Raw genomic sequence first — 23,677 nt, forward strand, 5'->3', positions numbered from 1 at the left:
TCTCTTCCTAGAGTAGCATGCAAGATCTTGTAAGATGTTTTACTGAAAGCAAGAAATGTTGTCAAAACATCTAAAACCAAGCCAGGCGTGGTGGCACACACCTGTAATCCTCGTACCTGGGAGGCTAAGACAGGAGGATTGAAGATTCAAGTCCAGCTCGGCAAGTTAGTGAGCCCCTCAGCAACCTAGCAAGACTGTGCTTCAAAATAAAAAGGGCTGGGGGTGTAGCTCAGAGGTAGAATGCCCCCAGGTTCGATCCCCAGTGCCAAAAAATGTATAATAAAAATAAAAATAAGAAGTAAAAAGAGCTACGGGTGTAGCTTGGAGGTAGAATGCCCCTGGGTTCAGTTCCCAGCACCAAAACCAACCCGAAAGAGCTTTCTCCAGCAAGCACGGGGCTTCTCCATCTCTATCGCCTTAGCTCTCTCTCTGGGGGAGATTTCAGAGTTGAGCGACTTCGGAGCTTCATGGATCGACACAGTAGCATTTGGAACGCTTAGTATTGGCTGTCCAAAGTCTGTTTAATGAATGATGCGAACCAAGTTACACTTGGACCAACAAGGAAGCGCAAACGCTACTTTAGCACGGCCCTGCCCTCCTTGTCCCTAGTCCTTACTGCTGCGGTCAACCAGAGCGTCTTTCCTTCCTGTGGACCGTGGCCGACACTCTCTGGACGTGCTTCTCAGGTCAGAAAGGTCTCTATTTGCACCGCATCACACGGGGCTGGCTGTGCTTTCTTTTCCCGGGTCCTCTTCGTGGCCTCTTCTCTACTTACAGTTTTAAGAGGATTCGTTACAGGTTCACAGGCCATCCCTTCTGATACGGACGCCCCCAGGAAACCCCACTTAGTGTCACGCCCATGATTTCCTGTTAACTCTGCCATGGCTCCCGTTCTAAGAAGGCAGCCTTATCCCTGGGCCCAGATGGGGTGCCTCCCCTGCTCTGTCCTGGACTGCCTGGCTCTTTCTCGGCCTCAATCTCCCACAGTTCCCACGTGTTGGAGGGAGCTGGGGACGCCCTTGAAGGCAACCGACCCTCTGTCTTAACTCAATCGCTGATTTGCGTACCTACTTATTTATTTATTTGGTACTGGGAACTGAACCCAGGAGCATTCTACTTCTGAGCTACACCCCCAGCCCTTTTTATCTTTTGTTTTGAAACAGGGTCTTGCGAGGTTTACTGAGAGTCTCAGGGCACTGCTGAGGCTGGCCTTGAACATGCAATCCTCCTGTCTCAGCCTCCCGAGTACTGGATTTACAGATGTGTGCCATTCATCACACCATGGCGTCATTTATTTAGGAATGCTTTTTATATATTTAAAGGGTCGCCATCCAGAGCCTGTGCTTGCCTTGCTGGGAGGAAATGGTCTGGATAGAAAGCAGACCTCAGAGACTTCAATCCCTGGGAGGAGGTCACGGCACTTGTTGCCTAAGGGGCTGACGGAGTTGAGAACAGACGCTGCACCAGGGCCTCATCACTCCCTGGCAAAAGGAGGTCATTTGTCCTGAGGGTCGCGGCTCCATTTAACTTTGTGGTCTGTCCAGTCTCTCATCAAAGTTCGAAGGTTTTTCTGCACAGAGAAGTACACTCCCGTGTCCACTGCAAACAGGAGTCCCATCACCAGGCACAAAGCAATTTGGTGCCAGGGCAGGGTGAGAGGGGAGGTGACTGGGAACGCTGAACCTGGAGGGAGAAATGGAGAGACGAGAGGAATGGCAGCCGTCTGGAAGGCACAGCGAGGCCTCCGTGGACAGCCTCCTCACCCTGCCCAGGGGGAACGAAGAGCGGGCGTCTAGGGCGGGAAACCTTTGCCCCAAGGACCCAGCTTATCAGACATTGAGCCCCATCTTCTGCGTGCCTGGTGGGAATGTGACGGGGTGTTCAGAAAGTTTAAGTGCCATCCGGAGTTGCGTGGGAATCATGAAATTGTCGTGGAATGCCATTGTCTACGAATTGGCATAGATTTCTGTTTTGGTTCCAATTTTATTTTTTTGGGTGGTACTGGGGGTGGAACCCAGGGATTTTCTACCTCCGGGCTACACTCCCAGACCTATTTTATATTTTATTTGGAAACAGGGTCTCACTAAGTTGCTGAGAGCCTCACTAAGTAGCTGAAGCTGGCTTCGAACCTGTGTGATCCTCCTGTCCCAGCCTCCCAAATGCTGGGATTACAAGTGTACATCCCCATGCCCGGCCTGAATTTTTTTTTTAATGTGTGTGGTATTGGGGGTTGAACCCAGGGGTATTCTCTCTCTGAGCTACACTCCTGGCCCTTTTAGTTCGTTTTTTTTTTTTTTTTTTTTTTTTTATGGTGGTGCTGGGGATGGAACCCAGAGGCATTCTACCTCCAAGCAACACCCCCAGCCCTATTTTTTTTAATTCTTTATTTTGAAACAGGGTCTCGCTGAGTTGCAAAGGGCCTAAGTAGTAGCTGAGGCTGTCCTTGAACCATGATCCTCCCTCTCAGCCTCCCAAATGCTGGGATTACAAGCGTGCGCCACCACGCCCAGTTACATGCAATTTTTTAAGCTTAGTTTTAAAATAATTTCAAATTTATAGCAAATTTACCAGAATAGTATAAAGAGCCCTCATATATCCTTTACCCAGAATAGTGAATTCTGTATATGTTGTCCCATTTGTTTGCCCTGTTCCCCTAGCTATTCAAGACCCTCCATGTCTGTGGAGTTCAATCCCCAGTACCAAATTAAAAAAAAAAAAAAAAGTGCAAAGCTAGCCAGCAACCAGGGACTTTGAGGGTCTCTGGGGCCACTAGGTGGGACCCCGATGCCAGGAAGCCTGTGGAGGCGCCAGGAATCTTCTCCCATTTATTTTCCCAGTGTGAGTGCAGGTGCCCTGCTCGGGCTCTGAGCTTGCTGCTGAGTGACTCTCACCTTGGATGACAATGTCCACGGTCTCTGAAGACTTGTTCTTGTATCCAAAGAGCCCCCTGCAGTAGTAGGAGCCGCTGTCATTGTGCGTGGCCGCTGGGATGTAGAGCTCAGAATTCTGGTGGAAAAACTTCTTGCCCCTGCCGTTCTGTAAATACGTGACCATCCGCACGGGCTGCTTCTTCCAGCTGTGGCATTTCAGCCGGACGGGGTCTCCCTCCTGGAACACCCACTGCTGGGTCTGCAGCAGCAGCCACCCTGGAAGACAAAGCAGACAGCAGGCCTGGAGGCCCAAGCTCTCCCACCCAGACGCGCCACCCAGGCCTGGGACGCAACGCAAGGCTGGGCTGGGCGGCTAAAATCCTGAGTGCTCCATTTGGGGAAAGGTGGCTGGGCCTGCAAGAGAGGTCAGGTCGTATGGAGGCCTATGGGAGGTGCAGTCTGAGGCAAAGGAGCCAGGAGCCCGCTGCAGGCCTGCCCTGCCCCTCCGCTTCCTCCGGGCCTCATCCACTCTATGTTGTGCGCACGTGGCAGGCCAAGCAGAGGCCGGCTTGCAAGGTGGTACTACCAGTGTGCAGAGCCACTGAGGGCATCAGGGAAGACACCTGCCTCCAACATTTCCCATACTTGCTCCTGATGCTGGACGCTAGCGACACTGCACGGACTCTCATTCCGTGACTGAGGTCCAGGCTAAACCCACAGATAGGGAGGGGTTCCCTGCTGCCAAAGATGCACTGAAGTGGGGTTTCCAGATATGAGGACAAGCCTTTGGGGAAGGGCTGGGAGGTGGTTTAGGGCATTACAGACCTGAGAGCGAGAAGAATGAGACCCTAAAACAAATCCATCATGTATTTGTGGCATGCCCTGAACTTTGAATGACACATTCACTTATTTTGTGTGTGGTACTGGGGGTGGAGCCCAGGAGCTTTTCTCCTCCAGGCTATACTGTCAGACCTATTTTCTATTTTATTTGGAAACAGGGTCTCACTAAGTTGCTGAGAGCCTCACTAAATAGCTGAGGCTGGCTTCGAACCTGTGCGATCCTCCTGTCTCAGCCTCCCAAGTGCTGGGATTACAAGCGTGCGCCACCATGCCCGGCTCACATTCACTTTCTAAAATTTATTTTATCTTATTTTTTTGTGTATGTGAAATAGGGTTTGAACCCGGGGGGTCTTTGTCTCTGAGTTATACCCCAGCCCCATTTTTTCTTTTACTATTTGTTTGTTTATTTAATCATTTATTTACTTATTTATTTTGTGGTTCTGGGGATAGAATCTAGAGCATTCTAACTCCGAACTATACTTCCAAGCCCTATTTTAGTTAATTATTAATTTATTTATATTTATTTTTGCGGTACTGAGTACTGAACTCAGGAGCTACACCCCTGGTCCTATTTTTTATTCTTTATTTTGAAACAGGGTCTAACTGAGTTGCAAAGGGCCTCACCGAGTAGCTGAGGCTGGCCACGAACCACTATCTTCCTGTCTCAGCCTCCCGAGTGCTGGGATGAGAAGCGTGCACCACCGCGCCTGGCTCCACCTACATCCTAATTTAGTCCCCGAGAGCATCATCTTCTGCCTTTCCCAAGGGTTCTAAGGCCCTTTTTCCCTCACTGACTCACCAGTGTGGACTTCTAGCCGCACCGCATCGCTGAGCTGGGAGAGACCTGTCTGGCACTGGTACTGTCCGCTGTCCTCGGGGCTGGCAGCTTCGATGAGGTAGATGGAGGCCTGGCTTGAGATGAGGTTCCCATCATGCAGCCATTTGGTGGAGTTGGCACCAGGGGGCTGGGGCCCCTGGCACTTCAGTATCACACGGTCTTGCTGGAGCACCCTGACCCAGGGAGGGTCTAGGGACACCACAGCCTTTGGGGAGTCTGCTGAGGAGCCAAAGGACAGTGGATGAGCAGGGACAGATGAGCAGGCCTGCAAGGGCATGCCCCGGGGGCAGAGCTGCGTGAGCCCAGGGCAGCCCGCAGCGGGGACGCAGCCCGAGGGGGGCTCGGCCTGGGAGCATCTTAGCTGGAAGGTGCTTGAAGACCTTGGTCCTTTTGGGGCTTGGGATTGAACCCAGGGCCATTCTACCTCTGAGCTACAACCCAGCCCTTTTTACTTTTTATTTATTATTATTATTATTATTATTATTATTATTATTATTGAACTGGGGATTGAATTCTGGGCATTCTACCTCCAAGCTACACCCCCAGCCCAATTATTTTTTCTTTATTTTTGAAACAGGGTCTTACTAAGTTGTAGAGGGCCTCACTAAGTAGATGAGGCTGGCCACGAAGCTTTGATCCTTCCTGTTTCAGCCTCCCAAGTACTGGGATTACAAGAGGGTGCCACCATGTTTAGCTATTTATTTATTTATTTATTTATTTAGTGGTACTGGGTGTGGAACCCAGAGGCTCTTCTACCTCCAGGCTACACTCCCAGACATATTTTCTATTTTATTTGGAAACAGAGTCTCACTAAATTGCAGAGAGCCTCACTAAGTAGCTGAGGCTGGCTTCGAACCTGAGCGATCCTCCTGTCTCAGCCTCTCAAGTGCTGGGATTACAAGCGTGCGCCACCACGCCTGGCTCTTTATTTTCTGTTTTGAAACAGGTTGTGGAGGGCCTCACTAAGTAGCTGAGGCTGGCTGCAAACCTGCGATCCTCCTGTTTCAGCCTCCCGAGTACTGGGATTGCAGGTGTGTACCACCACACCTGGTGCTTGACTCCAATTTGGGCCTGCTCTGTAGTTTGAAGCTTCGCTGTGACAGGGACCCTGCTCCTGCCCACTCTGTGCCTGAAGTCCCGCACATGGTCATTTCCCAAGACCTGTGGCCCCTGAATCCTCTCCTGTGTGCCTCCCTTGGTAGATCCAAGACCACGAAGCACACTCACCAGCTTGTGAGGCTGCAGACACTGCAAGAAAAAGTGTGAATCAGATACTGGGCAAGAACAGAGACCAGGGTGACCAGAGCAGAAAGCAGCCTGCCCTGGCCGCCCCAGGAGCCCAGCGTCCCAAGACCCGCGGCATTCACAGTGAGACCTCTCCTGCGACCCGCCCTCTGGTCTCTAGTATCTGGGCTTCCTGCCCCACTGAATACCCCAAACCAAACCCCCACTTTCTTTTTGCCTTTTCTTTTGGTACTAGGGACTGAACCCAGGGGCATTCATCTCTAAGCTGCATCCCAGCCCTTTTTTCTTCTTCTTTTCAAATAATGTGTTGCCAAATTGCTGAGGGTCTAACTAAGATCCTCAGGCTGGCCTTGATCCTGTGATCCTCCTGTCTCAGCCTCCCAAGTACTAGGATTACAGGTATGCACCACATAGCTGTGTGTGTGTGTGTGTGTGTGTGTGTGTGTGTGTGTGTGTTGCTGGGGATTGAACCCAGGTGCATTCTACCTCTGAGCTACACTCCCAGCCCTATTTCATTTTTATTTTGAAACAGGATCTCACTAGGTTAATGAGTCTCACTACTTTCTGAGGCTGGCCTTGAACCTGTGATCCTCCCGTCTCAGCCTCCGAGTACAGGGATTACAGCGTGCACCACCACGCCCGGCTCCAAATCCTATTTTTGACACTGTTATTCCTTGTTCCCCATTCAAACTCACAAATGAAGGGTCAAGACTGAATTTCCCTGCATCAAGCCGCAGAAACCACCTTAACCAACCACCGGGAAGAGGCAGAAATGCAAAGTCACACGTCAGATGGGAAGAGAGAGATGCCGGGGACCGTCTAGTTCATACTCTTCGGTTTACACATAGGGAAACCAAGTCCCAGCGAGGCCAAGAAACTGACCTCACAGTTCCCCTCACGTCCTACGACACCCGAGTCAGAACCAGCCCCCGGTCATCTCTAGCCCCCAGGCAGTCTGTCTCAGGAACTAAATCCAGGGCTACTGCGTGGTGAGGGGCCCATCCCTGGCCTGGAGGTGGCCTCTGCAGGGCCCAGGCGCCGTGAGCTCTCCCCCGCCAGGGACCCTGACTTACCTAGAAGTATCAAAGCTGCTGGTGGCAGCAGGTGCCGCATCCTGCGCCACCGGAGCGAATCCGTCACCACCGATATCCGGAGTCCTCAAAGGGCACAGCTGATCAGGGAGGAAGTAAGAGGGCCTGGTTACCACCCTCGGTCCATCGCTCAATAACTTCCTTTTCCGGAAACAGCATCTGGTTCCTGAACACGAGCTTTAGCAAGTGAGCACTGTGTTGGGCCGGGATGAGGGCGAGGGCCCTGGAGGAGAAGCCAAGGTGGGTCTGCCCCTGCCTCCCCACAGGTCACAGCGGCATCTGGATGCACAGCTCTCTCGGGGTACACCTCAGCTATCTCAGGATGTGTGCCCCCATTCCTGGGTTGGGGTCCAGCCAGAGCCACAAATGGTATACTAACCCTGGGGGTGAACCTCAGGAGGGAGGGCCATTCCCTGGGGTCTTTCAGTTCTAGCTCAGAACTGATCACTCTCCTGCCCAGACCATCTCCTGACTGCAGACAGGAAGTTTCCTCTTAGCTGGGCAGAGTGGCGCATGCCCTGTAATCCCAGCACTTGGGAGGCTGAGACAGGAGAAGCTCAGGTTTGAGGCCAGCAATTTAGCAAGATCCTCAGCTACTTAGCAAGACCTTCTTTAGCTACTTAGCAAGACCGTCAGAAATTTAATGAGATCCCATTTCAAAATAAGGCAAGTGGGCGTGGTGGCGCACGCTTGTAATCCCAGAGCTTGGGAGGCTGAGACAGGAGGATCGCACAGGTTCGAAGCCAGCCTCAGTTAGTTAGTGAGGCTCAGCAACTTAGTGAGACCCTGTTTCCAAATAAAATATAAAAGGTCTGGGAGTGTAGCCTGGAGGTAGAAAGCCCCTGGGTTCCACCCCCAGTACCACCAAAAAAAAAAAAAAATAGGGCTGGGGGTATAGCAATGCCCCTGGGTCCAATCCCCAGTACCAATAGACATTAAAAAGAAAGAAAGTTGCATCCTAAAAATCTTCAGACCACTGGAAGTGTCTCTATTCAATATCATCCTTTCCTTCTCTCTCTTTCAGTGGTGACTGAACCTGTGAACATTCTACCTCTGAGCTACACCTCCAGCCCTATTTTAATTTTTATTTTGAAACAGATCTCACCAAGTTGTGGAGGGCCTTGCCAAGTTGCTGAGGCTGGCTTCAAATCTGCAATCCTCCTGTCTCAGCCTCCCAAGTACTGGGATTACAGGCAGGCGCCACCACAACTGGCTACTCCCAGCCCTTTTTATTTTTTATTTGGAAACAGGGTCTCACTAAATTGCAGAGGCCTTGCCAAGTTGCTGAGGCAACTTGAGCCCGTGATTCTCCTGCCTTGGCCTCTCAGTTACTGGGATTGTAGGAGTGCAACACCACGCCTGGCTAACATTTTCTTTCAAATTTAAAAATGCACATTCTCTTGGGATATAACATATCCCACAGAAACCACCAACTTCATAGTATGAACTTGAACAGTGGAGTCCTGGTCACTGTTACAAGAAACCCTGGCCTGGTGTGGTGATGCAAGCTTGTAATCCCAGAGAACAGACTCAGCAAGTAGTGAGACCCTCCTCAATCTCACGAGACCCTGTTTCCAAGTAAGAAATAAAACTGGGCTGGAGATGTAGCTCAAAGGTAGAATGGTTCTGGGTCCAATCCCCAGTACCCCCACACACAAGTAAAAATAATCCATTTTTGGGAGGCTGAGACAGGAAGACCGCAGGTTCAAAGCCATCCTTGGCAATTTAGTGAGTTCTCAGCAACCTAGTGAGACCCTGTTTCCAAATAGAAATAGAAAATCAGGCTAGGGGATGTAGCTTGGAGATAGAATGTCTCTGGGTTCAATCCCCAGTAAAACACACACACACACACACACACACACACACACACACACACACACACACTAAATAAATAAATAAATGCCAGATGTGGTGGTGCACGCTTGTAATCTCAGCATTCTGGAGGCTGAGACAGGAGGATCCAGGTTTCCAGACAGTCTCTACTACTTAGTGAGGCCCTTTGCAACTCAGTGAGACCCTGTTTCAAAATAAAGAATATAAAATAGGGCTGGGGGTGGAGCTTGAAGGTAGAATGCCCCTGGGTTCCATCCCTAGTTAAAAAAAAAAAAAAAAAAAAACAGGCCGTGGGAGAGAAGTTGGTCCTGGAAGAAGGAGACACCTATCAGACACTAAAGGGGACACAGAAAGGGGGGTGCAAGCGGGGGACTCTACACTGGCCCCACGTGGCCAGGGCTGTGGGGAGCCACGGGAGCTTGGGCAGTTCCAGCCCCTCGGGGACCTGCAGGGCCTGGGCTGGTCTGTGATCCAGTGGTCATATTTGACGCTCCTGGCAGGAGGAGGTGCAGATGGGCTGCCCAGAGTGCGGTTTGTCAAGCTCATCTTTTCCCAACGCCCACTTGACTTACTGTCACATCAGCCTGGACTCCACACAGAGAACTAAGAGCTGGCAGTGCTGCCCCCCAGACACCTGGAAGGTCTCAGCTGGCTTGGGAGAGGGACAGGCAGATGTCGGCAGAGTGGAGGGAGGCAGGGCAGCCGCAGGGCCCGCTGACCGCTGCTTCGGGCCCACACCCTCTCCGTGCTAGAATGGCAGAAAAGTCAGTTCTCAGGGGCTGGTTATTTGCTGGGCTGCCAGGTGAAGCTTACGATCCTCTCTCAGGGCACCATGCACTCCTATGCTTCCTGCCACCGCCCAGACAACGGAAACACCCAGGCGGTCATTCCAGAGTCTTTTCCCCTTCCTTCCTTCCTTCCTTCCTTCCTTCCTTCCTTCCTTCCTTCCTTCTTTCCTTCCTTCTTGTAGTGGGGGTTGAACCCAGGGGCATCCTACCTCTGAGTTATACCCCCAGGCAATTTTATTCTTTTTTATGTAAATGATCCATTAAATTTTTTATTTTATATTTTATTTTATTTTTGCTATACTGGGGATGGAACCCAGGGGCATTCTACCCCCAAGCTACACCCCCGGTCCTATTTTTTTATTCTTTGTTTTGAAACAGGGTCTCACTGAGTTGCAAAGGACCTCTCTAAGTAGCTGAGGCTGTCTGTGAACCACAGTCCTCCTGTCTCAGCCTCCTGATTCTGGGATTACAAGTGTGTGTGCGCCACCACGCCCGGTGTAGTCATACTTCTTAATGGAGCACAAGATGGTGGAGGCGTACATGCATACATCACTCATTTAGCTCTCCCCATTCCCCCCCTCCTTCCCATGCTTGGCTTAGTGACTGACTTTGACATGTTTGTTAAAGTACATCATGTGCATTAGAGAATTTCCCTCTTTTCCCCCATCCCCTCAGTTGTTTCCTTATTTGCTCATCTATGGTTTCTCCCTCTTTGTCTAGAGTTCCTCCTATGACCTTCCCCCCCCCCCAGCTTCTGCATATTAAGGATAATATCCAATTTTTCACTTTTTGTGACTGACTAATCTCATTTAGCATAATGTCCTCCAGTTCCATCCATTTCCCTGTAAATGACGTAATTTTGTTCTTCTTTATGGCTGAGTAGAATTCTATTGTGCACATATCCCATAGTTTTGTAATCCCTTCATCTGTTGATGGACATCTTGGCTGGTTCCATAGTTTGGCTATGGTGAATTGTGCAGCTATGAACATGGATACACATGCATTAGTTTGGTAGTTTGGTTTCCTTTCTTTTGGGTAGATACCAGAAGTGGTATTGCTGGATCGAATGGTAAATTTGTTCCCATTCTTCTGGGGATCCTCCATACTGTTTTCCAAAGTGGTTGCACTAATTTGCAATCCCACCAATGTTTTATTTATTTATTTATTTATTTTTGAAGATTTAAAGAAGTTTATTAAAAGATAGAAATACAGAGGATAGGTACAGCTCCATACCAGTCTGGCATGAGGGTGGGGGGGTGTGACTCGAATGAGTATACCCCCACCAACAATGTTTTAGAGTTCCCACTTCTCCACATTCTCGCCAGCATTTGTTGTTGTTTATGGTTTGAATGATTGCCATTCTAGTTGGGGTTAGGTGGAATCTCAGGTTTGTTTTGTTTTGTTTTGATACTGGGGATGGAACCCAGGGGCATTCTACCTCCAAGCTCCACCTCCAGTCCTACCTATTTTATATTCTTTATTTTGAAACAGGGTCTCACTGAGTTGAGTTTTGATTTGCATTTCTCTGATTGCTAATGATGTTGAATATTTTTTTCATACATTTATTGGTCGTTTGAATTTCTTCTTTTGTGAAGTGTGTATTTCATTCACTTGCCTTTTTTTTTTTTTTTTTGCGGGTCTGGGGATGGAACCCAGGGGCTTTTGACCTCCGAGCTATACCCCCTGCCCTATTTTTTATTCTTTATTTTGAAACCGGGTCTCACTGAGTTGCAGAGGGCCTCACTAAGTAGCTGAGGCTGTCCGCGAACTGTGATCCTCCAGGTCTCAGCCTCCCGAATGCTGGGATTACAAGCGTGCGCCACCACGCCCGGCTCCATTTTTTTGATTGGCTTATTTATCTAGAAATTTGTCTATTTCGTATAGATTTTCCATTTTGTTGGAGTATAGTTTTTCAAAGTAGTTTCTGATAATCCTCTGGATTTCTACACCATTAGTGGTAATATCTCCTTTTTTGTCTTTTATTTTCATAATTTGGATTGATTCTTTTTATTTTGGTTATGTTGGCTATGTTTACCTATCTTGTTAAATTATTTTTGAGAAACCAGCTTTTGGTGTTGTTGATTTTCTATATTTTTCTCTACTTCTTTGATTTCTGTTTTGATTATAACAATTTCCTGCCGTCTACTGGCTTTGGGGTTAGACTGTTCCTGTTTTTCAAGGGTTTTGAGGTATGTCATTAGGTTATTTATTCAGTGGTTTTCTGTTCTTCTTATGTGGGCACTCAGCACTATGAAGTTTCCTCTAAATTCTACCTTCAAGGTGACCCAGAGGTTATGATAAGTTATATCACTATTTTCGTTTGTTTCTAGGAATTTCTTAATTTCACCCCTTACTTCTTTGATGACCCATTCCTCATTCAGCAGTGTGATGTTCAGTCTCCACATGTTTATGTGGTTTCTCTGGGTCTTCTTATTGTTGATTTCTAGTTTTATTCCATTATGGTCTGAAAAGACACAGGGAAGTATGTCACATTTTTTTAATTTGCTCATGCTCACTCTGTGGCCCAGGATGTGATCTATTTTGGAGAAGGTTCCATGAGCCATTGAGGAAAATGTGAACCCTACTCCAGTTGGGTGAAATATTTTGTATATGTGTAATAGGTCCATTTGGTTTATGATGTTCTTTAAGTCTGAGGCATCTTTACTGACCTTTTGTCTAGAAGATAGACCTGCTTTGTCTCATCTGATAAGCATGGGCTTGAAGTCTAACTTGTCTGTTATCATAGCTGCTACTCCTGCTTGTCTTTCAGTTTGGTTGGCATGGCTTACCTTGTTCCAGCCCTTTACCTTTAGTTTGTTAATATCTTTACTTGTAAGGTGTGTTTCTTGCAGGCAGCAGATAGACGGATTCTGGTTTTTAATCCATTTTGCAACCTTCAAGTCTTTTTATTGTGGAGTTGAGGCCATTTTGTTCAGTGTGATTACTGAGAGATGATTTTTAATTCCTAACATTTTGAATTTTAACTTCTGTTTGAGGTAGAGTTTGTGTTTTGTTCGGCTTAGTTTTTTGCTTGATGGAAATTATTGTTTCTCTGGTTCTGGCATTTATTACTTTTTTCTTCTTTGCAGTTAATCTCTTTGAATATTTTCTCTAGTGCTGGGTTGGAAGACATAAATTCTTTCAGCTTCTGTTTGTCATGGGACATTTTCATTTCCCCATCAAACTGAGAGATAGTTTTGCTGGGTTTTGGCTGCAAGTTGTTTTATTTCAGAGTTTGGAGAATGTTATTCCAGGCCCTCCTGGCTTTCCCGACTTGGTTTGGGAAGTCTGGAGTGAGTCTAACTGGTTTGCCTCTGAATGTTACTGGGTCTTTTGCTTTTGTTGCCTTTAAGATTCTCTCCTTGGCTTCTACATTGGTCAGTTTGATTATTATGTGGTGTGGTGCGTTTTTTCTCTGATATTGTCTAAAGGAGGTTCTATAAGTTTTCTGTACCAGTGTACCAACCCCTTTTTCTATGTTTAAAAATTTTTCTAAGCCGGGCGTGGTGGCACACGCTTGTAATCCCCACGCTTGGGAGGCTGAGCCAGCCTCGGTTATTTAGTGAGGCTCTCAGCAACTTAGTGAGACCCTGTTTCCAAATAAAATATAAAATAGGTCTGGGAGGATAGTCCGGAGGTAGAAAGCCTCTGGGTTCTACCCCCAGTACCATAAAAAAAATTTTTTTTTCTGATATTACTTATTTGAAAAGATCGTAAATCCCTTTGTTTTCACATTTTATTCCCTCTTCTATAGCTATTATTCTTAGGTTATCCCTTTTAAATGGGCCCCAAGCTGGGTGTGGTTGGCACACACTTGTCATCCCAGCATTTTGGAGGCTGAGATGGGAGGATTGCAGGTTCACGGACGGCCTCAGCCATTTAGTGAGGCCCTGTTTCAAAATAAAGAATAAAAAATAGGGCTGGGGTGTAGCTCAGAGGTAAAATGCCCCTGGGTTCCACCCCCAATACCACACACACACAATAAATGATGGCCCATATCCCTTCAATGTCAAATTCATGTTTTTCCTAAATTGTATACTATGCGTTCATTTTTAGAGCAATCATCCTCTAAAAGCAAGATTATATCCTCCGTGTGGTCTAATTTACTGTTTATAGTTTGTATTGATGCCTTCACTTCAATGACCGCATCCTTCTTTTTCCTTCAGGCTCTCTCTAAATTCTTTTGGGAAATTCTGGATCATTTTTCCTGTTAACTTTTCTTTGTCCTTCTGGCAGTCTCTGCCGTTCTGTGTTCAGGCTCTGTCGTTGTGGGGCTGTGGGAGCTCAGTGCTCTCTTGTCATTCCTCCTCCTCATGATTTCAGAAGTTTGTATTTTTCTTGCTTTTGGTAGATTTCTCTCAGTCTGTAGGTGTCAACTGGTGCATACAAGGGCAAGTTGTGTTGTATTCAGTGGTGAAGACTGAGTGAGGAGGAAAGTGATAAAATTGTAAATGCGAGAATCGGGTGAGGTCACAGGTAGGATCAAATAGAATGAGAGTATGAGTTTGGTAAGGGAGTAAGTATAGCGCGGAGATTAGAGGCAGTGAATGTGTAGTAGGTTCTAGGACGACAGGACCTCCATGCTCAGCTTGGAATACATAGCGGTACTATGGGTGGAACCCAGGGCATTCTACCTCCCAGCCCTACTATTTATCCTTCCTTCCTCCCTTCCTCTCCCTCTCCTCCTCCCCCTCCCCCCCTCTCTTTTTTTCCAGTACTGGGAATGGAACCCAGGGGTATTCTATTTCCAAGCTATACCCCCTGTCATGTCTTTTATTCTTTATTTTAAAACAGGGTCTCACTGAGTTGCAAGGGGCCTCGCTAAGTAGCTGAGGCTGGCCACAAATCACGATCTTCCGGTCTCAGCCTCCCCGGTACTGGGGTTGCAAGCGTGCCCACCACGCCTGGCTTGTGCAAGAGTATTTCTGAAGCACCATTCTATAAGCCGGGCGAGGTGGCTCATGCCTGCTCTCACGAGTCTAGGAAGCGACGCCAGTACCACCACTTATTTGCTTACCCTGGCTTCAATTTCCCTGTCCGTCAAATGTGACTGACAGTAGTGGTACCACCCTTGGGAGCTATTATGAGGTCTAAGTGAAGGGTACAGGGGAAGCCGTTGGCTCCGTATCTCCAAAGGTTAGCCAGCGTCTGACACACGCTAGGATCTCCACCAGACCGCTCAGGTGATCAGGGGGAGGGCTCTGGATGCCGGGCGAGAAGCAACCACTTCATCCTGAAAGGTACTGGATGCCAATCAAAGGAGGTAAGTCAAGGAGTGGAGTAACCAGTTTAATGTTTTATAAGAATTGTTCTTGTGAGGCGTGGTGGCTCAAACTTATGATCCCAGTACTTGGGAGGCTGAGCCAGGAGGATTGCAGATTGAGGCCAGGCTCAGCTACTTAGTGAGGCCCTCTGCAACTTAGTGACACCCTATTTCCAAATAAAATAGAAAACAGGTCTGGGAGTGTAGCTCAGAGGTGAAAGGCACCTGGGTTCCATCCCCAGTAACACACACACACACACACACACACACACACACACACACACAAAAGAAGACGGAAAATGTATGCAAAACCAGACACATGCAGACACACCGGAGCAGACACAGGCGGGAGCAGCATTGTGCGGGAGCTGGGGCCACTCCAGAACACAGGAAAAGAAAACCAGAAGAGATGGAGATGGAGCTTGTGTGTGACCTCACCCCACAGCTTGTTTTACTTTGGGAGACTCACACCCTCACAGGAGAGTCAGTCCTTGTCCCCATCATCCATATTTTATTGTTGTCTCCAACAGCTTTCATTTTATTTAAATCTATTTAAATGAGATAGCCTATTGACATGCAAGAACTTCCCTGAACTCTAATGTTACCTCTTAGAGTGTCTTTTTTTTTTTTTATTTGGCAGTACTTAGTATGGAACCCCGGGGCATCCAACCTCCAAGCTACCCCCCCCCCCAAGCCCTATATTTTTATCCTTTATTTTGAAGCAGGGTCTCACTGAGTTGCAGAGGGCCTCACTAAGTAGCTAAGGCTGGCCTTGAACCTGTGATCCTCTTGTCTCAGCCTCCCAAGTACTGGGATGACAAGTGTGCGCCCCCATGCCTGGCTCTTAGAGCGTCTTCTAAACACCCTCTACCTATGGTATCACACATCAGAATACACTTAAGACTCTCCCCAAATTACAAAATAAAACATTAAATGTTAGCCAATGAAAGAAAAACAAAACCGTGTACTTTTATGGGCCCCCTAGACACATGGTGTTTGTGCATTCTCACGGTGTGATGTTTGAATCACATTAACTGTATCTATCTCCTCACTTATCATTTACTGGAAACTGCAGAACTTTAGTTGCAAGGCAGAGTGTTGGTGGTCTGTACTTGGAAGGATACCAGGAGGAAGGAAATTCAGGTTTTGGTTTCGGTCTGACAAGAGTCGTCATCAAACCACATCTCTTCCCCAAACCTATTTCCTCATCTACAAACTGAGATAAATGTACTGCAGGATACTTAACTCTTTTTTGTGTGTGGTACTGATACCCCCAAGCTCCAGCCCCCCTTTTTTTATTCTTTATTTATTTTATTTTATTTTATTTGTTGCTGGAAGCCCTTCTATATCTGTGGGCTACACTCCCAGACCTATTTTTTTTTTTTTTATTTTTGGTTGGAAACAGGGTCTCCTAAGTCAGCGCGTGTGGCTGGCTTCGAACCTGCGCGATCCTCCTGTCTCCGCCTCCCAAGTGCGGGGATTACAAGCGTGCGCCACCAGGCCCGGCTTTATTCTTTATTTTGAAACAGGGTCTCACTGAGTTGTACAGGCCTCACTAAGTAGCTGAGGCTGGCCTTGAACCGCGATCCTCCCGTCTGGTCTCAGCCTCCCAGTGCTGGGATTACAAGTGTGCGCCACCACGCCTGGCAATGTTTAGCTCTTTGCACCCTGACTCTTCTGTGGTTCTGGATGTGGGGTTCCGGTGGTGATTTCTAGTCATTGCAGAAACGAGGTGTCTTTGCTTTCTAAAAATCCTAATGACAGCCATTAGCCGACTCTTGGGATACAAAAGGGTTTTCTAGCCGAGCTCGGATTTAGAAGTTAGTTATAAAAACTGAGCCTCTGGGCCCATCGGTGAGGGTGTGAGTGGGCTCGGGGCCTCCCAGGAGAGTCTGTCCTTGTTCCCCTCACCCACATTTCATTGTTGTCTCCAGAAGCTTCCATAGCTGGGTGTGGTGGGCACATCTATAAACCCAGTACGTGAGCCGGGCGTGGTGATGCACACTTGTCATCCTGGCTTTCGGGAGGCTGAGCTGAGACCTGGAAGATCATGGTTTGCAGACAGCCTCAGCTACTTAGTGAGGCCCTCTGCAACTCAGTGAGATCCTGTTTCAAAATAAAGAATAAAAAATAGGGCTGGGGGTGTAGCTCAGAGGTCGAATGCCTCTGAGTTCATCCCAGAAACACACACACACACACACACACACACACACACACACACACACACACACACACGGCTTGGGGGGGTGTTTGTAGCTCGGAGGTAGACCGCCCCTGGGTCCAATTTCTAGTACAATAAATACATTTTTAAAAGCTTTCATAGATTCACAGAGCCCACAATACCACCCCGGTGGCACTGGGCTGATCCAGGAGGGTGGTAGGGTGGTTGGGGGTGTTCCATAAATATAAGGGAGCACACAGGGTGTGCTGGGTAACTTTTTTTGAATGGGGATGGTAAGCCAGTTTGGGAATCTATGATCTGTAGTATCTTCTTGCCTTAAATAAGTGAAACAATTCAGAGGTAAATAAAGTAAAAGTGAAATTGGCATTTAATGTCTCTCCTCCAGTTTTGTTCCCCTCCTCTGGGTAACAAATCCCTGCTCAGGTTGTGGTGTCGCCTTCAGAGCTCCCCTACTCCGTCACATGGTGTAAACAGAGCAGACCGCGGGGCTAAATCCAGGCACCCCAGGCTCTCCTTAACTCGCTCCCCCAAACCCCACTAATCAGCCAGCCCTGGTGGCGCATGCTTGTAATCACAGTACTTGGAAGGCTGAGACAGGAGGATTGCAGGTTCGAGGCCAGCCTCAGCAACTTAGTGGGACCCTGCTTCAAAATAAAATATAAAAAGGGCTGGGGGTGTTGCTCGGAGTCGACCCCAATAGGAAAGACAAATCTTTCCGTTCCCACTTTGATTCAGCAGAGGGCAGGAGAGAGCAGCAGATGGTACCCGGCTGGACCCAGAGGAATTCTACCTCCAGGATACTCCTTCAACCGTTTGCCATTTGAAACAGGGGATGTAGCTTAAGGGTGGGGATTTACAGCCTGGGATTTCAGGCCTGTGCCGCCGCCCGGTGCATCGCGCACTGCGAGCCTTTAAACGTCACCGTGTTTTCTGATGTTTCCCTGGTCGCTAAGGACGGCGGAGTGTGGTTATGCTTGTGCGCGGTGATGCTGCCTGCTTGTGAAGTGTCTAAGGCTTTTGCCTACATTTTAAATTGGGTCGTTGGTCTCCATCGCTGAGTTTTAGAAGTTCTTTGTGTGTCAGTGCCTCCCCCAAGTCAGTGGCTAGCTGCTCGCTTTAAAATTTTATTTATTCGGTACTGGGGATGGAACCCAGGGGCATTCTACCTCCAGGCTACCCCCCTGGCCCGATTTTTTAATTCTTTATTTTGAAACAGGGTCTCACTGGGTTGTAAGGGCCTCACTAAGTAGCTGAGGCTGTCTGCGAACCACAATCTTCCTGTCTCAGCCTCCTGAATGCTGGGATTACAGGCGTGTGCCATCATGCCCGGCATATATATATATATATATATATATATATATATATATATATATATATATATATATATATATATATATATATTTTTTTTTTTTTTTTCGGTACTGAGGATTGAACCCAGGTGTTCTAACTCTGAGCTACACCCCCTGCCCTTTTTGTTTGTTTGCTTTCAAACAGGGCCTCACTAGGTTGCTGAGCAGCTGATCAAATTGTTAAGGCTGGTCTCCAACCTGTGAACCTCCCTCCTGTCTCAGCCTCCCAAGTACTGAGATTGCAGACATGCACCACCACCCTGAAAGATATGGCGGGTCCCCCTGGCGCACAGATACACGCGGAGATCCATTATAGATGGTATGAATGCCTTTATTTGTGGGGAGTCGGCCGCCAGCCCCCGCGGGGGCTGGTGGGGGAGAGCGCGTCTCTCTGTCTCTCTATCGGGCTTCTCTCTTCTCTCTAATCGAGAGCTCTCGGAACCGCAGAGCTCCGCCTCCTAGCTTCCGGCCCCGCCCCCCGCGGGGCAGGGGCTGCTGGAACCTTTCACACCCCAGCCACCCGCAGCCCTTTGGAAACACTTTTTTATTTTGAAACATGGTCTCCTTAAGTTGCTGAGGCTGGCTGCAAACCTGTGATCCTCCTGTCTCAGCCTTCCAAGTATGGGATTACAGGCTTGCATGGCTCTGGACTTTATTACAATCGAAAACAATTGAAAACGTCAGCTCTAAAAAACGAGATCCACCTGGAGTTAGAGCAGCATTAACCTGCCTTTCCCAAGGAGCGCTGGTGGAGGCCGCGCACTCTCTACTAGTTTGTAATGATCACAGTGAGCAAGGCTAACGTGCCGGGTTAAAACTTCACGGCTTTTTCTCATGTAATCTTCACGACATTAGAAGGTAAATGCTCATATCTGGTTTACAATTTGAGGTAACAGAATTTCAAAAGGAAAAATAGTCGGGTGAGGTGGTGCATAACTGTCCTCCAGGACCTGGGAGGCTGAGGCAGGAGGATTGTAGTTCCAGACCAGCCTGGGCAACTTATTGAGACCCTGTCTCAGAATGAGAAAACGCATCTAAGATCTCCCAGCTGGGAAGAGATGAGGGTTTTGCTCTGGGCCCTTCTCTAAAGCCCGTGTTCTTTTTTTTTTTTTTTTTTTTTTTGGTGGTACCGGGGTTCCTGGAAGCCCTTCTACCTCCGGGCTACACTTCCAGACCTATTTTTGCATTTTTATTTGGAAACAGGGTCTCCTAAGCCAGCGCGCGGGGCTGGCTTCGAACCTGCGCGATCCTCCTGTCTCTGCCTCCCAAGCGCGGGGATTACAAGCGTGCACCACCACGCCCGGCAAGCCCGTGTTCTTAATCATGGGGCTTTCATGATTTTTGAGTTATTCAAACCTTTTCCACTGACAGAAATACACTGTGTGTGTGTGTGTGTGTGTGTGTGTGTGTGTGTGTGTGTGTGTCTGGGGATTAAACTCAGGGGCATTCCTCCAAGTTACACCCCAGCCCTATTTTTTCTTCTTTATTTTGAAACCGGGTCTCACTGAGTTGCAAAGGGCCTCAGTAAGTAGCTGAGGCTGTCCGAGAACCGCAATCTTCCTGTCTCAGACTCCCGAATGCTGGGATGACAAGCGTGCGCCACCATGCCCGGCTTTGATGATATTTAAAAAATATTGATATCAGAAGCTGGGCATGGTGGTGCACGCTTGTCATCCCAATACTTGAGAGGCTGAGACAGGAGGATCACACAGGTTTGAAGCCAGCCTCAGCAGTTTAGTGAGACTCTCAGTAACTTAGACCCTGTTTCCAAATAAAATATAAAATAGGTCTGGAGGTGTAGCCTGGAGGTAGAAAGCCCCTGGGTTCCATCCTCAGTACCACAAAAAAAGAAAAAAAAATTGCTATCAGTCCATTGAGCTCTCACCACTGGCAAAATGATTTTTTTTTTTTAACCTAAAGATCAGATCAGGGCCTGGGGGTGGGGTGGGGGCAGGGCAGCGCTGGCGGCCAGAGCCTGTGGCTGCAGGGGCGGGGCTGTTGGAGACCACAGAGGGCAAGGAGATGTCTTATAGGTCCTTCCCTTGAGTGTTGAAGCTTGCTTCCTGAAGGGGCTTTTGAGAGGGAGGGCGCAGGAGAGGCCCGAGACAGACTCCGAGGTCTCCTGTTCTGGGGCGGTGCAGGCCAGCAAAGGATTATGGGGATGACAAGAGAAGGCAAGAAAAGCCACGCTCTCCTGACGCCTGGGGGGAGGAGCAGTCTGCTAGCTCTCTGTGTCTTATTTACCGCCCCCCTTGACTGCTGTGGTCCTCGGCTGGGCACCCTCCCTCCCCAGGGAACATGTGCCAATGCCCGGGGCTCTTTTGGCATCAGAAGGCGAGGCGGGTGCTGCTAAGCACCCACATGGAGCAGGTCACCACAGCCGAATGGCCTGTGGCCAAATGTCTGGAGTGAGCCGGGCGTGGGGGCGCACGCCTGTCATCCCAGCACTCGGAAGGCTGAGACAGGAGGATCACGGTTCACGGACAGCCTCAGCTACTTAGTGAGGCCCTCTGCAACTCAGTGAGACCCTGTTTCAAAATAAAGAATGAAAAATAGGGCTGGGGGTGTACGTTGGAGGCCGAATGCCCCTGGGTTCCATCCCCAGTACTGCCAAAGGGGGCGGGGGGGAAGCCAGGAGTGCCGAGGTTGAACAGCTCTGCCGGCAGGACCAGGGGCATGATGGTCTTTATCTTCAGGACTGGAACTTGAAGCTCCAAGGAACTGCCTGGCGTTTGGACCTGGGCTTACAGTGCCAAACCCGTGTCACAGTGGTGGGAACCGTGATGGAGATGGTGACGGGTCAAAGAACCAGGTGCTGTGCTTGGCAGATATTTATTGAGATATTCACCAAGATAATGAATGAATGAGTAAATAAGAGAACGAACACAGGAGAAAACTGAGGAGCGTGCACGTGGCCGCCGTGCTGCCCTTCTGACACACCTCCTTGTTTATTATTCTCACTCCACTACCCAAAAGTGAGTCTGGGTTGGACGTGGTGGCGCATGCCTGTAATCCCAGTGTGTGGGAGGCTGAAACAGGAGGATCACAGCCGTCAGCAACCTAGTGAGACCCTGTTTCAAATAATGAATAATAAAACAGGACTGGGGTGTAGCTCAGAGGGAGAAAATGCTCTGGGTTCCATCCCTAGTACCGACCAACCGACTGACCAACCAACAAACCAACGAACCAACGAAATGAGTCAGGGGTAGGACAATAGAGAAAAACGTGATCTCGGGCTCCCGTGCTCAGTTTCTAGGTTGCAGCATCAGCATCTCCAAATGGACGAAGAACCAGCCGACCACGACATACTCTGTCGCCGATGGAGACCGAGTCCCTTGGACCCTTTTCCTCTTTGTCCCGGAGATCGGGGGCCAGTGGTGGCCCCAGAAGAAGTTGCTTCCCGGTTTCTAAAATTTCCAGGACCGGGGCTGAGCCAGATTACTTCTGGGAAGCCCAGAACCTTCTGGGAGCACGGCGGAGAGGAAAGAGGGTGGAAAGGGAGGAGCCCGTTAGATTAAACAGACCGTTTCTTCTCGCTTCCTCTTTTGGACTCTGGGGTGCCGGGCTTCTAGGTGGGATCTGCCAGGCTTGGACGGAGGCCGGTGCCTGGGTGCTTCAGAGCCAGCTCGTCCTGGGCACGATGGGCATGCCCTCCTTCCCACCTCCCCTTGCCGCCGCGAGGGGCCCGGCTGGCTGCAAGCTCTTGCCCACCTTGGCCCACATGCTCCTGTGGACGGCTGTGCTGCTCCCAGGTGAGTCCGTGCCCGCGTGGAGGCAGGAGCCTGGGCGGGATGGAGTGGCACAGGAACCGGGGATGTGGAGGCAGATCGGGACGGCCCCTGGCCTTAGACGTCAGAGCTGGCAGAGCTTTTGGGTTGTTTATTGTCTTGGACTCAGTTTCTGGGCACCTGCTCCCCTGGTACTCTGCCACTTTTTTTTTTTTTTGGCACGGTACCGAGGATGGAACCCAGGGGCATCCTACCTCTGAGCTACACCCCCAGCTCTATTTTTTACTCTTTATTTTGAAATAGGGTCCCACTGAGTTGCAAAGGGCCTCGCTAAGTAGCGGAGGTTGTCCATGAACCTGTGATCCTCCTGTCCCAGCCTCCCGAATGCTGGGATCACAAGCATGCGCCGCCACGCCCGGATATACTCTGCCACTTCTAACATCAGAAGCTACTCTGAGGCCCCGGGCGGCCAGTGTTTCCCATTGGATTTGTGTTTCCTGTGGGATGAGAGGGCCAGGAGCACCTTTGCCGAGGGTGGAGGGGGGGAACTGAGGTGCAGGGGCGGGGGGTCGTCCTGCGCCCTGAAGCCACATCATCGATTCTCTTTCTGTACAAAGTGTTCCCCTGAGCAGAAGCACAGGAAGGTCTGGTCCTCCAGGGAGTCAGGGCTCAGAGAAGCCCCACATCTAGGCAATTCTGGGAACGTCATCTGTGGGACCAGAGAAGGCACATGTGTCCGTCACCGCCCAGACCTGGGAGTGGCCCGGGAGCGGCCCTGGCTCTGATGAGGCCCGGCTCTTAGGCGGAGCCAGAGGACTGTGTTCTGATGCTGTGGGTCGGAGGACTGGGGCTGATGGTGCTGAGCGGTGGGGAGAGTCCCGGGGAGCCCCACTGCCGGGGCTGCCCTTCCGGCCTCATCCCTGGGGCTCCTGCCCTTACCTCTGGAAGAAGGCTCTGCCCCTTCCTAAGTCACTGTTGTGAGTCAGGGGACCCCAGCCTCCCTGGTGCTGGGTGATGGGGCAGCGGGAGGGAAGCGAGCACCCCCCTCCAGTGCACGGTGAGCACCGACCTGCCTCCTTTTTCAGCTGGGGAGGCTCAGCCTCAGAGAGGTGATGTGCCACCAATGTGCCGGACACCTGGGCGAGGCTCCTGGGAAGCATCCTGGCATTCCCTTCCCTTCCCTTTGCCCCTCTCAGCGGGATTTCCCTGAATCTGCTGGGTGTGGTTGCTGGTTCTCACCTGCACTTGCTGGATGTGGAGTTGATTGGTCACTGCTTGCTCCTTTTTTAAATCTCTTATTTTTCCTCCTCCTCCTCCTCCTCCTCCTCCTCCTCCTCCTCCTCCTCCTCCTCTTCCTCTTCCTCCTCCTCTTCCTCTTCCTCCTCCTCCTCTTCTTCCTCTTCCTCCTCCTTCTCCTCCTCTTCCTCCTCCTTCTCCTCCTCTTCCTCCTCCTCCTCCTCCTCCTCCTCCTCCTCCTCCTCCTCCTCCTCCTCCTTCCCCTTCTTTTGTGGTCCTGGGGATAGAACCCAGGGGCATCCTACCTTTAAGCTACATCCAGCCCTGTTTTTTACTCTTTATTATTTATTTATTTATTTTGCAGTACTTGGGATGGAATCCAGGGGCATTCTGCCTGTAAGCCACACTCCCAGC

General features: G+C 49.5%; 1 protein-coding gene across 1 annotated transcript; it reads right to left on the reverse strand.

Annotated features, from left to right (window-relative positions):
• Positions 1-1,495: 1,495 nt before the first annotated feature.
• LOC308260210 (low affinity immunoglobulin gamma Fc region receptor III-A-like) lies at positions 1,496-4,825 on the reverse strand (the record flags this gene model as incomplete). The annotated part of the gene is made up of 3 exons (XM_080691520.1): positions 1,496-1,683; positions 2,892-3,146; positions 4,510-4,825. The coding sequence occupies 3 exons, from the start codon at positions 4,823-4,825 to the stop codon at positions 1,496-1,498; spliced, it is 759 nt and encodes a 252-aa protein (XP_080547646.1).
• Between the last annotated feature and the right edge of the window lie 18,852 nt (positions 4,826-23,677).

Source organism: Muscardinus avellanarius (genome assembly GCF_963383645.1).
Source record: "Muscardinus avellanarius genome assembly, chromosome: 3".
NCBI lineage: Eukaryota > Metazoa > Chordata > Mammalia > Rodentia > Gliridae > Muscardinus > Muscardinus avellanarius.